The 17,669-nt window shown below is 43.4% G+C and overlaps 2 protein-coding genes across 3 annotated transcripts; one reads left to right on the plus strand and one right to left on the minus strand.

The window, feature by feature from the left end:
- Nucleotides 1–1,828: 1,828 nt before the first annotated feature.
- Nucleotides 1,829–7,579, minus strand: fuca2 (alpha-L-fucosidase 2). The gene is made up of 7 exons (XM_036542734.1): nucleotides 7,176–7,579; nucleotides 6,542–6,729; nucleotides 5,805–6,144; nucleotides 5,058–5,268; nucleotides 4,497–4,687; nucleotides 3,936–4,044; nucleotides 1,829–3,295 (listed from the first exon to the last, which is right to left on the minus strand). The coding sequence occupies exons 1-7, from the start codon at nucleotides 7,382–7,384 to the stop codon at nucleotides 3,155–3,157; spliced, it is 1,389 nt and encodes a 462-aa protein (XP_036398627.1). The 5' UTR covers nucleotides 7,385–7,579; the 3' UTR covers nucleotides 1,829–3,154.
- Nucleotides 7,580–8,394: 815 nt separating this feature from the next.
- Nucleotides 8,395–16,984, plus strand: LOC118787243 (putative deoxyribonuclease TATDN3). 2 transcript variants are annotated; one of them, XM_036542735.1, is made up of 10 exons: nucleotides 8,395–8,563; nucleotides 13,431–13,463; nucleotides 14,296–14,369; nucleotides 14,716–14,800; nucleotides 15,056–15,118; nucleotides 15,232–15,341; nucleotides 15,562–15,617; nucleotides 15,717–15,829; nucleotides 16,004–16,084; nucleotides 16,686–16,984. In XM_036542735.1, the coding sequence occupies exons 1-10, from the start codon at nucleotides 8,510–8,512 to the stop codon at nucleotides 16,827–16,829; spliced, it is 813 nt and encodes a 270-aa protein (XP_036398628.1). In that variant the 5' UTR covers nucleotides 8,395–8,509; the 3' UTR covers nucleotides 16,830–16,984. The 2 variants fall into 2 exon arrangements, with proteins under 2 accessions (XP_036398628.1, XP_036398629.1); XM_036542736.1 differs by having other exon boundaries at nucleotides 16,007–16,084.
- Nucleotides 16,985–17,669: the final 685 nt, after the last annotated feature.

The raw sequence follows: 17,669 nt of genomic DNA on the forward strand, positions 1-17,669 counted from the left end.
ATTCAAACTCTAATATAAATATACATGAAACAATCAAAGATAAAGAAGGAAATATTATTAAAAACACAAGATTTTAAAAATCCTGCAACAACACAGCATTTCCGCTCTATCTTTCTGTGGCATGTAAAAATGAATATTTCAATTCAAATTTTTGTATTCTAAAGGCTTCTAAAACCAGGACTGTGACTGTATTCTAATTTATCATTGAACAGGCCAAATTTTGCTGTTGCATTTTTGAAAATGGCAAAAGGAGACAATTTTTTTGTCAGATGTCTATGTATATAACATGTATATTATTACATATTCGAGGAGCTCTACCAGGATTCTGAATCATGGGAAGAACCAGAGAGTAAAGCAATGCATTGTGGTCCAGCTGTTTAATGTCAGTCCAAAATTAAGGTTTCCTTAAATGTATCTACGTTCCAAAATTGAGTGCTCTATGCCAAGGACTAAAACTCCTCGGGTCACAGTGAAAATTCAGCATGTGATTTTACACCAAAGAAATACTGAGGACCAGAAGATTGCATGAGAGGGGGACGTGGGTTTCGATTTAACCCTAATTCCTAATTCCACAGGGATCCAAAATCAAACAGCAAGCCGACAAGAAACAATATGGTCAGCGGGATTTGAACTCTTGGATACTGAGCTACACCTGTGTTATACAGGATGCAACTGATTGATGTGTTTAGTGCAAAGCGAGTGACACCTCCAACCTCAAAGCATCTAAAGCAGGTCAGCTCTTTGCAATTAACAGCGCTGGGGTTTCAGTCCAGAGCCAGTAAAAAGAAAGCGAAATAGAGAGCTGAGGTGTGACATCAGACCCCTGCCATGCTGGGTCGGGAAAGGGATCATTTCCAAATCGATTCTTCAATAGGGGGTCAGCATTTTGCTGAGAAAGCAAACAAACAAAAAACACCTGATCCCCCAATTTAGGCAATTCAACCAAAAGAATTAGCGAAGATGAAATGCTTTATTGGGATGTAAATCTGACATTATTTTTACCCCTGTGGACAAAGGATTTTTCCCATACCTGACCCAGTATGACCATAATAAAGATGCTTTGGGTCTCTCCGTCAAAGGAAAGAAATGCCCACGTTTTGTGTAGATACTGTAGCTATACACGGTGACTGTACTGATAAAATGACATCACTTATATATTCCAATGACTGTTTGCATACTTCTGTAGGAATGCGGAGACACGATAAAGAGCTGTCACTTATGTTACTACTGACTATCTGCTGCCCCCTGCTGGAATTACAGCTTTATTGCAGGTTTTTAGATATTTCCAGGGTGGAGTTACACTCCATTACATTACTGTCATTAAGAAGATGCCCTTGTCCAGAGACCAATTTATAAAGCTGGATACTTACTGAGGCAATTGTGAGTTAAGTAGTTTGACAAAGGGTACAACAGTAGTGGAACTGAACTGGAAATCTGTTTACGAATCTTGCTCCTTACCATTATACTACACTGCTGCCCCAGTTAGAAATTGTAGAGTTGTGGTTAGAAATGATGATTTGTATAGCTGTGACTGATCAATGGTAAAGTGCTAGTTATCATGGCGCCTGTCTGCTGTATACTGGTGATTGAATGGTGTTAGGAGGTTGGAATGGTCAGGTGACCACATTCCGTCTGAATTCGTTTTGATTACGTGAGTTCTAGTAGCCCTAACTTTCATTTTGCGGACATTTGATCTTTCCCATTTCCTTAGATGCCATTAACCCCAGTGGAGCATGTCCTGCAAGACCACAAGGTGCTTCATTCTTCAGTTTCCAGAAAGGCATCATTTTGAAGAAAAACACAACAGAAATCAAACAGTAGAGGCAGGTTCTTTCACATTTTAACAGAAATATTTGCATGTCTCACATCACAACAATTCATTAAAGTGCTGTTAGATGATCACTGTATACATTGAAAAAGCAAAAATTAAAAACATTCACAATTCAAAAAAAAAAAGACTACATAGAAAATCTTGGTCCTAAAAATATATGTTCAATTTCTCCACTCAGGTATCACTGGATATAGAAAACTGGTCTAATGCATGGACACAGTATAAAATATACTATGCTATACTATATAACAGACAATCCCAAACGATATACTATATTGTAAATCAAATGAAGGGAAGGGTTCCATGAGAGTTACCTGCGACTTTATCAAAAGAACTTCCACAGTTTTTGGCCAGCCACATATTCTGTGCAAGACCTCAACTATGACTAGCAAAGGTGTTTGATATTTGCAAAATTTGTGGTCACACTGTATTTTAAAGGCCTATTCATATTGCTATAGTACATCTACTTGTTTTTTAAACAAATAACAACCAGATAGCCAGCATGAAGCTACACACACATTTCCTTTTTGATTGTTTGGCATAGCACTTTAGTTGGGCAGTGAAGAGGTTCTGTGTATAACATTGTTAAAACCTGATACAAATTCAAAACATACCATAAGCACATTTCAAAAATGTATTCATTTCTAAATGACTTCAAACCCTTTCTGGCTACTCCTGAAATAGTTTGGCTACTACTAGCAATGCACTGCATTTTCTGTTTCACAAAACACTCATACTTAGGTAGAAAAGTATTAAAATGTAAATGTGTTTCTGTCAGTATAAATAGGCTTACAGTGTGAATATACAAGTGATTAACTTTGATTGCATAATCGTTAGCCTGCACACAGAAAGTGTGCAATCAGGATAATGGTGATTAAATAATGCATCACCATTACTGCTAGCATGACTTTGATGACGGGACAGCAATCAGAGAAAACATTAATGAGGTATAACCTGGTTCAGAGCATGTTCTGTGCTCTGTTTTATGATTGGTAAATATGCTATGCCCCGCCCATCCATCCCTCAAGCAATCAAAACAGCAGCTGGCCTTCATTCTCTGCAGCTTTGAGATGGAGAGTTTGAGTTCCACATGCAACAGGCCTACATTACCTTCCCTCCCAATTATTTTCTAGCCAGGTGATTCAGACGAATTCATTTCTAAACAAAAAAAACACTTATAAAACTCTTCAAGCAATTAAATCATACGACACGATACCACAGTAAGACACATGATATGATCAGTTGGTTTCAAGCTTGTCTCCCTGAAAAAAATATATATATTCCTATGAGAAAGGTGCTGGTCAATGTGTGCCTTCCTTGTCCCTATGCTGCTCCAGTCAGTCGGAGAGTCCAGGCCCAGGAGCAGGGCATTTGCCCATAGGACAACGGGGGCAGGGACACCTTCAGACCAGCGGGCTTCAAAGGCTGCCAGTCCAGGGGCTTCGAGTAACCAAGGAGCGCCACCTGGTGGAGAGTAAGGAGAATGCCAGGTACAGTAAAGTACAAGCTATCCTATCACACAGATCTCTCACTACCTAGAGCTCACTGGACTTATTTTACAGCTCTGATGGACTTTGATAGAGAATGCAAAGCATCAGCCTGAGTTGTGGTTTTAACATCAGGCCTGGAACAGTTAACTGCCACTCCTCTGTTATGGGGAGATCGCCATATAATCCCCATATAATCCTATGTGCAGTGCAATAACTTCGTAAGTGCAGTTAATTGTGCAAAGTACCTCTTAAGTGCAATAACTATATAAGTGATATAAGCTTGCATAGTGCAATTTTTCAAAGCTATTTTATTGGTGCAGTACTTTAATTTACTCTAACGTGTATGAATACATGGTATCTGCATTTTTTTAATTGTTGTATTATGTGCTTCTATTTTCCCACATGCGTGATTGTTGGCAAAGCAATTTTCTTTTTGGATTAATAAAGTACTATCTTATCTTATACTATATTCAATGACAGATCTCAGCTGACTTTCAGGTGTTCTGTATTTCTGTATCGTGTATGTTATCGTTTGCAAGTTACACACCTGACACTATCACGGGCTAAAGGTGACCGACAGCAACTTGACAGCGAGTCGTTTCACAAAGTCTTACCACAGTCTTCTGCTGCGACACCACGGGTTCGTTCAGAGCTACATATCCACTGCTAGGCCACTGCAGGAAAACTGCGTAAATGACGTTTTCTTTTGGCTTCCATGTGTACCTATTTATGAACATAGGGGAAAAATGGTTTTTGAGGTTATGAATATGAATAATGGTGTGAATTACGATTCTGTGAACATTTCATAAACAGTGCAACTAAAACCAACACAATGCACATTAACAAGCCATTGCCAAAGCCAAATCTAATACAAAGTACCAGGGTATAGCACTTTGCTATGCCATCACAAAATATGTACAGTAGGTCAATCATGAATCATTTTTCCCCAGAATGATCTTACTAGCACATTTTTAAGCTTCATATGCCATGGTTATCCGTTTATACAGCTGGATATTTAATGAGGCAATTGTGGGTTAAGTACCTTGCCCATGGGTACAGCAGCATGGCCCCAGCTGGGAATCGAGATGGCAACCTTTCGGTTATGAGTGTTGCTCTTTAACCACTATGCTACGCTGCCTGCACCCTGCATCTCTGCTGAGGCGGCGGGCACTGACCAGATCCCAGGCGTGACGCTGTCGTTCTGGGCCCTCCAGGCGCTGCTGTTGTAGATGGCCTCCCCATTTACCCCCAGCCACTGGCCCACCTGTCTGAGCCGCTCCTCGAAGATGGGGGCGATGCGGCCGTCGTGGGTGGGGCCCACGTTCATCAGCAGGTTCCCCCCGCAGGACACCGTCTCCACCAGCGTCTGCGGGACACGCACGTGTGCGCACACACACACACACACACACACACACACACACACACACACACACACACACACACACACACACACACACACACACACAGCTATGCCCTCTATTGGTCCATGGCACTGAGCCTGGCTTTGAAGTTTGAACATTCTTCAATAATGACTGATTTTTAAAATGTGCTGCGTAAAATACTAAACACTCACAAACTTCACCCTGCAAGAAAGCAGTTCTGTTCATCATTAACCTGTGTATCAGCATCCTTCTCGTTTTGCTCCTCATGTTCAAATCAAAGACCGTGAGGTAGCTAATATTAAAATGAGTGGGCGTGGCCTGAACCCGAGTCGCCTCCGTGCGCAGGTGCCGTACCGCCAGCAGCTGCTCGATGGTCAGGTAGTCCTTCAGCTCTGCGTCCCGCCTGTAGCCCCAGGACTTCTGGTCGATGGTCATGCAGTTCTCCCACTTGTGCGGCAGCAGGTGGCCGGGGTTGTAGCGGTCGGAGCAGGTGTAGTAGCCGCCGTGTTTGCAGATGCTGCCGTACCCCCAGCGGTCGTTCGTCACCACCGTGTCGCGCACCGGGCTGCGCAGGAAAAAATAATTCACATTTGTTATTATAACCTTCAATATCAATCAATCAAATTTAATTCAACACAGCGCACAGGGCAAAAGATTTGCTTGGTGTGGGCCTGGTGCCTCCTAATAGACTCTCTGATCGTGATTTGTTTTGAAATAATTAACCTAAAAATACAAGTGGATGTACATGTTAAATGAGGGAAAAAAAAATTCCCGACCAATCAGTTTTTTCAGACAACAGAATTAGGTGCCCATAAATGCACTGCTCAGAGGGACAGCTCTGTCTAGCATTACATTTGAAGTTGAAAAAAGAGCATTAGTAATGGGAAAGACAACATGGCTTCCCCAAACTCAATGACAGGCGAGACTGCCACATACTCCCAATCACTGGCTTTGCCGAACAGATCATTAGACTTGTGCTCTACTCAAGCACTCTGATTGGTTCAAAGCAGGGAGTCACTGACAGCACATGACAACTCTCGCCCATGTTGGAATTCATGAAGCCTCACTCGCATCACTGACAGTAAGACACCCCCCCCGCACCTGTCATTGTAGAGCCAGGCCAGGAAGCCTGTGCTGTTCCAGTATTTGTCAGGGGCGTTCCCATCCCCGTCGGACCACAGCACCTCCGGCTTGTACTTGGTGACGATCTCGTAGAGCTCGGGCAGGGTCTTGGTGGTGGGGAACTGGTTGGTGGTGAAGACGTTGGCGGCGTCCTGCACGAAGAGGGGGTGGAACCACTCAAAGAGGGAGTGGTAGAGCCCCAGCCGGAGGTCGCCCTGTGCCCGCAGGGCGTCGGCCACTTCCCCCACCAGGTCCCTCTTAGGCCCGACATCTACTGCGTTCCAGTTCCAGGAATACTTGGAGCCCCACAGAGTGAAACCTGAGAGAAGACACGCTCATGCGGCACAAGCTAAAAACCCCTGAAGCTACTTCAGTGGAGGAATTGAAGCGACCTTTGTGCTTGCCAAACCTGACACCTCCAGAACAACTACTTTTACTTCCTCATTTTCAGTCTGCACTCTGACATTTTTTTGTATATGACATATTTAACAAAAACAACCACTGACCTGCTTGATTTAAATTAACACCGAAAGCGAATATTATTTATTATTCATTGGCAGGGCTGCCAGTGTTAATGCAAGTTAATACAAGCTGTTTTAGGTTTGTTTCTTTTGAAAATGAAGCTTATAGCTTGTGATGGGACGATAAGACGAGGAAGTTTGAACGTTTGGTTACTTTGACAGTATTTTTAGGAGTACTGGGAGATGGTAACAAACCTTCATGGTGCTTTGTCGTGAGGACCACGTACTTGGCCCCCGACGCGGCGAAGATCTCCGCCCACTGTTTGGCGTCAAAGAACTCTGCGGTGAACTGAGGTGCGAAATCTTGGTACTGAAATTCGGGGGGATAGTTCCGCTCCATGAAGTCAACATAGGCCTTCATTTTCTGGCCTTTCCAGTACCACCTGGCCACACAAAGCACGGGTTCAGGTAGTAAGAACACTTTGGGTCCACTGACTCACTCACTTTGAACTAAAAAGTAGCTTTTTAGCTGTAAGCCTTTCTCGCACATATGTACACGTCGGTATTTGTAGGTTTATTGCAACCATTTGATCCAGGCTGTAAATCGTTATCAGGTTAACATCAAAAGTCATCATCACTAGGTCAACAAGTTAACATCAAAAGTGACTGCATTCAATAAAATCTGTATGCTTGGCACAATAAAACAATGAGAAAACTTCGCAGCCAAACAACATCGATAAAGTTATAATTAGTCACAACTATGGCTAACAACTCTCATTTCATTAGGAGATTTCGTGCTGTTTTCATGTCTCACCGACATGTAGCTAACTAGTCTATCTAGTTAAAAATTCCACATGTACTACAGAACAAAACTTGCTCGAATACTCACCAAAACCATTCACTGCCAAAGCTGGGAACTGAAAATACACCCCAGTGAACGAAGATGCCGAATTTGGCTTGATCAAACCATGCCGGCAAAGGTCGGGAGTCAATAGATTCCCAGGTAGGCTCATATTGACATCTGCAGCTGGCGAAAAGCACAGCGATCACTGCTGACACGAGAGCTTGACTCATGGCCGTACATTTTAAGGAGACCATCGCGTCTAACCCAGGAACAACAACCTAGATATAAACAGGTGCACACTAAAACAGCAAGCTATCTGAAAGGCGAACAGCTAACTCATGCAGTACCACATGATCTAGGTAAATCATATGACCAGAGCGTGGTGCCTCAACCAGTTTTTGTTTTCATCACACGAGCTTCTGGTAACAACTTTTCCCTTTTTAAACTCAACAAACCGCACATTTCCGGGTTCTGCTTCGCTAATAGGGCGGGGGCATGCTTCTTAACATCCAATCAGGAGTCCGTACACTTGTTGCGATAGGCGAGATCAGCCAATGGGCTGAGGGGCATAAATTCATTCACAAATAGGCAGTAAGACAAGTTTACGCTCAGGAGCCTGAAAAACATGACAAGAAAACTTTTGTTTTATTGTCAGCATCCTCCTACTATTCTAACTAATATGGGGTCGGGTTTCGGGCGTTATCTTCCGATATGGACTAGTCGTCAACCGATGCAGACTGCTGGAAATACTGTCAAACTGAACCGAAAAAGCATTGTGTTATTATTTCGCTGAATCAGTGCACATTTAAACGCATTTAATGCTTTTTAATGCCATCCCACCCATTGCAACTTGTTAGCAGCAGCGTATGCTTTCAAACGTACCTAGAACATGGAAGTGGAAATGAATTAACGTAACAACTATTACTCCCGGTAGGAAACCAGTACAGAGTAAGCAAGGTTCCCAGGTTTCAGGTTGTTCATGGAGTTTAGGAATATTTATTTTCTCTCCGATCACAACTAACTTGCACAAGAGCTGATATGCTAGTGTAACGGGTGGTATCTTGCGTTGTGTTTTAATATGATGTTACGTGGGTCGGCGAGCGAGCGAGTTTCGAACTGAGGTTCTTACTGCTCGCTACCAACCCCCTAAAACCAGCGTCGTTGCCAGTTGAGCTAAAGGCAAATTGCCGTTAGCCTATCGGGAGTCAGGGGGAGTGACGTAGCCGCTGCAACCACTCGGCTACCTGCTACCCGCTACCTAAGGCTTTACGCAGGCCTCACACGAGCTAGTCACTTCAGCTCTGCTATACTAGCATGATCTTGTCGACGCCGGGAAGTGTATCGGCTGTATTTCACGTATACGTGCTAGCTAAGTAGCTATGAAAGGATTTATCGACTGTCATTGTCATATTTCTGCCACAGAATTTGACAATGTAAGGAACATCCACATGGACTACTGCTTAGTAACCGATACAGGTTTACTGTGGTTAACTAGCTGGTTAGCTGTATGTCACTGTAGTGTGCCAGCTATATCTTCTTGTTAGTTATTTAGCGATTCTGTTGCCTTAAGTAACAGGCTTTTGGCTAACTAGCTACCTATCTAACGCATAGCCTACTGTTTATTAGCGCATTTAGCTAGCAAACTTTAAGTTGTCTCGATTGCTCTGGCTCTTGCTCGATTGCTCTTGCTCGATTGCTCTAGCTTGGACGAGTTCCTGCTGTGTTTGTTGGTGTTGTGTTTGTGGGGTGGTTTCTGTGCTATTACATTCGATCGGATAAAAATAAAAATTGGTGCTATTTACCTAGCTATTACATAAGGTAGGTCTGATCTGCTCTTAAAGTTGAATCTTTTGTTGCCATTAGGGGACAGAGAGGGAACTTTCCACTTTTTTCCTCCGTCGCAGCTAATTCGGCTCTAGCCGACGAGAGGTTTTTTGTGGTTTTTCGCCCTCTCAGGAGCAAATCTGTAAATAATTAAGCAGCACACTTTAGCTAGCAGTTCGGGTAGTTTAGCTAACTAGCCGGTTCACTTTTTTACCTTTTTCTACTATTTTTAGTAAAAATAGTACACTAACGTAGTTTTATTGTATTAGGCTAAGTGCCATTTCTTGCGCTTGATTTCTGCCTCCTGACTGTTCTGAGCCACCTCGGTGCTTTTAGCACTTTTTTAGCTGGTAATTCTGTCTTGGCAGTAAATCCTTATTTAGGGAAAGCGTTTACAGTTAGGGGAAAAAAATGTGGCCAAAACTGTGCGAGAGTTGCCGGATGATCGGATTTCTGGAGGGAGACCTCCAGAATGAGTTCATGTGCGACCGTTGCCGACTTGTTGAGCACTTGGAGAACAAGATTCTTGATCTCGAGGCCCAACTAGCTGGACTCCACAGTAATCCTGAATTGTTAGAGTTCCAGGAACTGATTAGTACGCCCTATAGAGAGATGGTGTGCTCACCCAAGCACACAGTGGGGAAGATACAGATCAGATCAGATAGGGCGAGAGAGCTGGGTTACAGTAGGGCGTAAACGTAGAAAGGGGCACAAAATTCCAAGAGGGGCAGTATCTCCAGAGATTGCGGTGACCAACCGTTTCGCGCCACTGCAGGACGAGTTGACCCACGATCCTGAGAGTGGGAGGACTGAAGAGCCCCAGGGCACCCAGGTGGCCTCATCCTCCAAGAAAAGGGAGTTGGTGATAGTGGGGGATTCAGTCATTAGAGGGGTAGATAGCATAGTGTGTTCGCGCGACAAGGAGTCTCGGATGGTCTGTTGCCTGCCTGGTGCCCAGGTTGGAGACCTCCTGGAGAGCGTGGACAAGCTCCTGGCCAGAGCGGGGGAGGATCCGGTGGTCATGGTCCATGTTGGAACCAATGACATAGGAAAGGGTAGGTTCGGGGTTCTGCAAGAAAAATTTATTGAGCTAGCGGGGAAGATTAGGAGCAGAACCTCCACGGTAGTGTTCTCTGAAATTCTGCCAGTACCACGTGCAAGCAAAGGGAAGCAAGCCTTTATATGGAGGTTTAACACGTGGTTCCAAACCTGGTGTAGGAAAGAGGGGTACAGGTTTATGGGGCACTGGGACTCCTTTTGGAACAGGGGTGTCCTGTACAAGCGGGACAGGTTGCACCTGAACCGGAGGGGTACAGCTGCACTGGGCCAGCGTATGCTTAGGGTAGCAGAGGGTTATTTAAACTAGGGTCTGGGGGGGCAGGGAGTTTATACAGTCAGATGGGTAGGGATAGACAGACTGCCGGAATAGAACACACCATGGCTAAATATCTTATTAGTAGAGAGGAAACGATGCTTGTAAATCAGTCAGAGCAGCACTGTAATAGAGGTGGTTCTGGGCAGTTGGGGGCGGGGGTGGAGGGCAGGAGAGGCACATGTGGTACCCTGAAATTTCTCTGTTTAAATGCTAGAAGCATAAAAAATAAAATTCTCGATCTGGAAACCGTTATGAGTAATAGTAACTTTGATGTTGTTGGGATTACAGAGACGTGGCTTGGTACAGGGGATGGGGATGAGTACAACGTAGAGGGATACAAGCTGCTAAGAAAAGATAGAATCAATAGAAGAGGAGGAGGTGTAGCTCTCTATGTAAAGGATAAGATTAATACTCAGGAAATACCAGGAATGGAGCCCCTTGGTGTTAGTGAAGACATATGGATTAAGATATTGGGGGAAAATGAAAAAGGCCTGAATGTTGGAGTATGCTATAGGCCACCAGCCTCAGATAGCAATGTCAGTAGTACTCTCTTTCATAACATTAAACTAGCATGTCAGGAGGGTGAGACAATAGTAATGGGGGACTTCAATTACCCTTCACTTAATTGGGAAGCTGTGTCAGGTCAAGGTAAATGTGAGGAAGAGTTTTTGGATGTTGTAAATGACTGTTTTGTGATACAGTCTGTTACTCAACCCACGAGAGAACACAATCCTAGATCTGGTTCTGTGTAATAATCTTGATAGAATCGGCAGTATTGAGGTAGGGGAACCACTCAGTACAAGTGACCATAGTTCAATTACATTTGAAGTTTTTTGGCAAGTTAAGTCTGCATTCTCCATTGCTAGAGTATTCAACTTTAGGCAAGCTGACTTTATTAAGATGCGTGATTATACAAGGAATATAAACTGGGTACCTCTTCTAGGTGGTAAAACTGTCAAAGAAATGTGGTGCATATTTAAAACGATTATTCTGGATGTACAGCGTAAATTCATTCCGCAAGTGAGAAAAGGAAAACTGAAAAAGAAGCATCCACAGTGGATGAATAAGTCACTGTGGAACAGTTTGAAACAAAAAAGGAAATTATTTAGAAAATACAAGTTGGAGAGCTCAGATAGTAATAAGATTGAATACAGTAATATGCAAGCTCAAGTTAAGAAAAAAATAAGGGAAGCCAAAAGGTGTTATGAAAGACAAATTGCACTAAATGCAAAGAGCAACTCTAAACATTTTTTTCAATATTATGGTCAAAAAAGGATAGTTAAGGATGAAATAAGAGGTATAAAAAATAAGGATGGGGTTATGGTTTACGATAACAAAGCTATTGCTGATATACTAAACAGTTACTTTGTGGAGAGTTTCACTAGTGAAGTGTTTTTGCATATGCCTTCAGGTGCAGTCAGTTCTCAGAGACTTATAGAGGAAATTGATTTAAATGATGCAGAAGTACTAGATAAACTTCAAAAACTTAAAACAAATAAGGCAGCAGGCCCTGATGGAATATATCCAAGAGTTCTCAGAGAACCAGCAGAGGTGGTTTACAAGCCTCTGACAGTTATTTTTAAGCAATCCCTTAAAACTGGAGAAATACCAGATGACTGGAAACATGGCAGTGTAGTACCTATCTACAAGAAAGGAGACCGGACTGAACCAGGAAATTATAGGCCTGTCAGCTTAACTTGTATCGCATGCAAAATACTGGAATCCATCATTAGGGATAATTTGGAATTATTCCTGGAACGAAATGGTGTTCTAAATGATAGCCAACACGGTTTTCGCAGAGGGAGGTTGTGCTTAACAAACCTCCTGGACTTCTTTGAGGAAGCTACAGCATGACTGGACTCAAACCAGGCTTATGATATTATCTGTTTGGACTTTCAAAAGGCATTTGACAAAGTTCCGCACGAGAGACTCATATTGAAAATGACAGCTGCGGGAATTACAGGAGCTATCACCGAGTGGGTTCGAAGTTGGCTGTCTAATAGAAAGCAGACTGTAACTGTGGGAGGAATTGTATCAGAGCAGGGTCCTGTACGAAGTGGAGTCCCGCAGGGATCGGTGTTGAGGCCTTTGCTATTTCTTATATACATAAATGATCTTGATGCAGAGGTTAGAAGTAAAATATTAAAATTTGCAGATGACACAAAACTAGGGGGTCTAGCCAACAGTATAGAATCAACTAAGGTAATACAGGAAGACCTAAACAGCATCCAAAAGTGGGCAGATACCTGGCAGATGACTTTCTATTTAGATAAATGTAAAATCTTGCATGTAGGAAATAAGAACCTTAGACTACTTCATGGGTGGGAAAAAAACTAGAATGTGCTCAATTTGAAAAGGACTTGGGAGTAATGGTTGACCCAAGCTTAACAGGATCTAGGCAGTGTGCTGTAGCAGTAAAAAAGGCCAACAGGATGCTGGGATATATAGCCAAAAGTATTGAGTATAAATTTAAAGAGGTTATATTGAAATTATACAATGCCTTAGTCAGACCGCACCTGGAATACTGTGTGCACTTCTGGGCACCGCACTATAAAAAAGATACCGAAGCTTTAGAAAAGGTTCAAAGAAGGGCAGCTAAATTAGTTCCTGGCATGAAATATAAATGCTATGAGGAAAGACTGAAGTTACTTAACCTGTTTAGATTAAGCAAGAGGAGGCTTAGGGGTGATTTAATTGAGGTATTTTAATTTATAAAAGGAATCAATAAGGTTAACTATAATAGATTCTTTAGGGTGAGTTCAGTCTGTAAAACAAGAGGACATAAATGGAAACTAGTTAAGAGTAAGTTCCGCACTGATGTAAGGAAATATTATTTTACACAAAGAGTTATCAATACATGGAATAGGTTGCCAGGTCATGTAGTTGAGGCAGAGACCCTTGCTGTGTTCAAGTCTAGACTTGATGCAGTTTTGGATACTCTTTAATTAAGAAATGGCGAGCTTAGTTGGGCCGAATGGCCTGTTCTCGTCATCATATGTTCTTATGTTCTAAGTCTTGCCGTGTTGGCTTAGCTGTTTTGCGAATGCATGCGGCTTCATACTGTATACAGTTGATTGAAAACCAACCATTTTTCTTTGCAGGATATTGAAGATGTCATAGAAAAATCTAAACAGGTAAGTACGGTTTCAATGCAGACTGCCAGTGCTGCATTGCTAGTCGTGGCTAATGACATACTGAACCGAACATACATAGGCTACATACATACAGAACTTTGGTAACGACTTGAAGCCTGTTCATTAAATTGCGTATATTCCCTTGGCTTTCTCGTAATTAGCTGCGTGAGATTGTCGTGCGTAAACTGTCACGTAATTCTGCAAAGCAGGCAGAATGGCAAAGACGAACAATAGGGATCTTGGGAGTCCTTTTCAGAAATGCCACACTATTGATGAGTAGGCCTATCTGTGAAACGTTCATTCACAATAGTTTGGCCCAGCATTTCTTATTAAATATTTGGGGGCAGTGGATTTTCACAATAATGCTGGCATCCAGCGCGGCACCAGTGGGCTCCAGTACCCCAGAAACGAGATGCTGCGGAGGGTCAAAAAGGGGGTTAAAGCTGTGCTACGTCTATAAACCTAGATAAAGGTATTAAGTTCAGGTCAATTTCTAGGATGCATTAGAAGAGCGCTTCTCAAACCTCTCCTGGAGTACCACTTGTCCTGCATGTTTTAGATCGCTCCCTGCTCCAACACAGCTGATTCAAATGATCAGTTATTAGGCAGCCTCAGGAGTTCATAACGAGTTGATCATTTGAATCAGCTTTGTTGGAGCAGGGAGAGATCTAAAACATGTAGAACAAGTGGTACTCCAGGAGAGTTTGAGAAACACTGCATTAGAACAACATTCCACGTGACTGGCATTGAAACGTTTTTGAATGTTCCATGGGTAGTGGGGGTGACGTTCATGTTAGTCAAAGATAATTGTGGGGGTGCATTTCTCTTGCAGGTGGGCATTTTGGGCCTCGTAGCAGTGGCGGAGCATGCTGGCGAGTTTGAGAAGATCATCCAGCTGTCTGAAAGGTAACAAGCTAACTGAAGCAGCCATTGATACAGTCCTGAAAATGAGAGTCTGACAGGTAATGGTTTGGAGTGTTGCATGACAAATCATGCTATGCTGGGGTGTCATAATAGGTAGCTGGAGACTGGATCTTAGATGAGGCACTGCTGTTGTGTTAAGCCTGCATTTCATTTTATTAATCTGAATTACCTCAGTAGAATATCCAGGATCATACATATGCAATATTCAGACATGTAAACTTTGCAAATAGTACTGAATGAAGACATCTACCAAGCAAAAAAAAAAAAAAAAAGTAGCAAATACAGTGATGCCACTATAACATAGGTTGGTGTGTGTGTGTGTTTTCAGGTTCCCCGGCTTTGTGTTTCCTTGCCTTGGGGTCCATCCTGTCCAGGGGGTCCCCCCTGAGCCACAGAGGGGAGCCACTCTGGAGGTATGGATGATCTGGGCTGTGAGATGTGAGGGGGGGGGGGGGGGGGTCTTGAGTTTAAGGGCATCTTTGGTTCTTCTGTGGGATAAAAGTAAAACCCAGGGAGCATGTCTGGTAATGTTTTCTTTATAGCCAAGCCTTTATAAGGGCCATGGAGGTGGTGCCAGCTTATTACATGCAGCCAAACGATCTCCTAGGGATTCACTGTTGGGATACTCACTGTAGAAATGAATCTGAAGTTCCTTTCTGCCTCCACAGGATTTAGATGCTGCCTTACCCCTGATAGAGAAACATAAAGACCGTCTTTTAGCCATCGGAGAGGTAAAGTTAAAAAAAAAAAAAACAGGTTACAGCATGCGTTCTTCAAGCTACTAGCCATAGTTAAGGCCCGCTTGTTGTATTCCAGCACTAGTATCAAAACCTGTTTCCCTCAGGTTGGACTGGACTTCACTCCACGGTTTCTCAGCAGTGACAAAGGGAAGGAGGAGCAGCGGGAGGTGTTGATTCGGCAGGCCGAGATTGCGAAACGCCTGGACCTGCCCCTGTGAGCCCCCTGCCAATCAAACATGGCATCCCGCTCCTCTCTGTGTGCTTTGAGTCATTGACCTGATCTGTACAGCTGGCAAAGAGGGCCGTTCAATGTTGTCATCCTGTTTATGGGAGGAGCTACACTCTGTACTGTCCTTGTTTTTTCATTTTTGTCATTACCATGTATTTTTTTTCCACTCCTCACAAATTTAATTTAACTTTATTTCTTTGTTTAGAAACGTTCATTCAAGATCTGCGGGAAGACCGACAATTCACCTCCTGAAAGAACAAGGTAACAGATTGCTATATTCTAAGCCAACAAGTTGCACAGTGTTGTGAGGTGCAACATGCCAAAATGTGTGCACCTGTAAGTGCCTGTCCTGTCCTCTAGGGGTGGAAAAGGCCCTTCTCCATGCTTTCGATGGGAAGCCCTCAGTGGCGATTGAGGGCGTGAAGGCTGGCTATTATTTCTCCATTCCTCCTTCCATAGTCAGGAGTGAACAGGTAATAAGCCCTCCCTCTGGGTGCCATTCTGGGTTCCTGGTTTTCCCCCCAGCCTCTGTTCTTAATTACATAACAAAACCCGATCGTTACTCAGCTCTGTCTTTCTTTTAGGTCTTTGTAAGTGAGACTTATAATGCTTAACTCACTCACGGTGTGTGATGTCATTTCTCCAAGAAGCAGAAGCTGGTGAAGCAGTTGCCGTTGGAGAGTATTTGCTTGGAGACAGACTCACCAGCCCTAGGGCCTGAAAAGCAGGTGAGCTGGTCTGCTACTGTCTCCACGGTGCCCGTTTCTGTGGAAACCACTGTTGTTTGCTTATCACGGTGGCCTTGGTTCATGAGGACAGGTGTAGGTAAGAACAGGTATAGGTAAATTACATCCCTGCTGGAGGTGTCTACCAACTTATCTTAAAGATCCACCTTCCTGAGGTTTCAGAAACATCTAAAGGGCCTCTAGAGGCCCGGAGCAGCGGGTGACTGATGTTCCCGTTCAGTCTCTAATTAAGTCCCACTTTGGACCTCTGGCCCACTCATGCACACATTACATTATTACATTGCATTACATTGCTGCCATTTAGCAGATGCCCTTATCCAGAGCGACTTACATAGGTTACAGTTTTTTTTTTTTTTTTTTTTACGTTACTCATTTATACAGCTGGATATTTACTGAGGCGATTCTGGGTTAAGCACCTTAACAGGTTGCTGTTTCGATTCCCCACTGGGGCACTGCTGCTGTACCCCTAGGAAAGGTACTTAACCTACAAAAAAGTAAAGTCACTCTGTAAGAGTCACTCTGGACAAGATGGGAATGATGGGAAATTTTGTTATGGCCTGTTAAAGCCAGCTATGTGTCACAGGTTAGGAATGAGCCACGGAACATCACCGTCAGCGCCGAGTTCATCGCTAAGGTGAAGGGGGTTCCTCTGGAGCAGGTGATAGAGGTGACCACGCGCAACGCCCTCCGACTGTTCCCGAAACTGAGGGCCTGCGTCAGAGTCTGACAGCTGAACCGAGATGGGACAACTGCCGTCCCTTGACAGCAATAGACGAGATGATCTGTCACGACTGAGATTGCTGGGACAGGGCTCACCAGCTCCCTGAAAGCCATGAGCATATTTTGGTCCTGTAAAGTCAAGGAAAAGTAATAGAAAGCAATTGGGTGTTGATTAAAGCTGCCCTGCCCTATAAAAAACACACACCAGTTTTGAGTTTGCTGTTCTCAAGAGGCATTGCCTGATGTGAACCATGCCTCGCACAAAAGAGCTTTCAGAAGATCTACGATCAAGAATTGTTGACTTGCATAAAGCTGGAAAGGGTTACAAATGTATCTCTAAAAGCCTTGATGTCCATGTGTCCACGGTAAGACAGACTGTCTACAAATGGAGAAAGTTCAGCACTGTTGCTACTCTCCCTAGGTGTGGTCGCCCTGTAAAGATGACTGTGAGAGCCCAGCGCAGAATCCTCAATGAGGTGAAGAAGAATCCTAGAGTGTCAGCTAAAAACTTACAGAAATCTCTGGCACATGCTAACATTATTGTTGACAAATCTACAATAAGTAAAACATTAAACAAGAATGGAGTTCATGGGAGGACACCACGGAGGAAGCCATTTCTGTCCAAAAAAAACATTGCTGCACGTTTGAAGTTTGCAAAAGAACACCTGGATGTTCCACAGCACTACTGGCAAAATATTCTGTGGACAGATGAAACCAAAATTGAGTTGTTTGGAAGGAACACACAACGCTATGTGTGGAGAAAAAAAGGCACAGCACACCAACATCAAAACCTCATCCCAACTGTGAAATATGGTGGAGGGGGCATCATGGTTTGGGGCTGCTTTGC

The sequence above is a fragment of the Megalops cyprinoides genome, chromosome 12 (assembly GCF_013368585.1).
Source record: "Megalops cyprinoides isolate fMegCyp1 chromosome 12, fMegCyp1.pri, whole genome shotgun sequence".
Classification (NCBI taxonomy): Eukaryota; Metazoa; Chordata; class Actinopteri; order Elopiformes; family Megalopidae; genus Megalops; species Megalops cyprinoides.

Excerpts from the sequence above, each read along its gene's own strand:
- fuca2 (XM_036542734.1), bottom strand. The coding sequence starts at position 7,384 with ATGGTCTCCTTAAAATGTACGGCCATGAGTCAAGCTCTCGTGTCAGCA. Across the intron at positions 4,688-5,057 it reads CCATCGAGCAGCTGCTGGCG|ACGCTGGTGGAGACGGTGTC; the intron begins GTACGGCACCTG and ends CGTGTCCCGCAG. Across the intron at positions 3,296-3,935 it reads TGTCGCAGCAGAAGACTGTG|GTGGCGCTCCTTGGTTACTC; the intron begins GTAAGACTTTGT and ends ACTCTCCACCAG.
- LOC118787243 (XM_036542735.1), top strand. The coding sequence starts at position 8,510 with ATGAAAGGATTTATCGACTGTCATTGTCATATTTCTGCCACAGAATTT. Across the intron at positions 14,370-14,715 it reads ATCATCCAGCTGTCTGAAAG|GTTCCCCGGCTTTGTGTTTC; the intron begins GTAACAAGCTAA and ends GTGTGTTTTCAG. Across the intron at positions 15,830-16,003 it reads CCATAGTCAGGAGTGAACAG|AAGCAGAAGCTGGTGAAGCA; the intron begins GTAATAAGCCCT and ends CATTTCTCCAAG.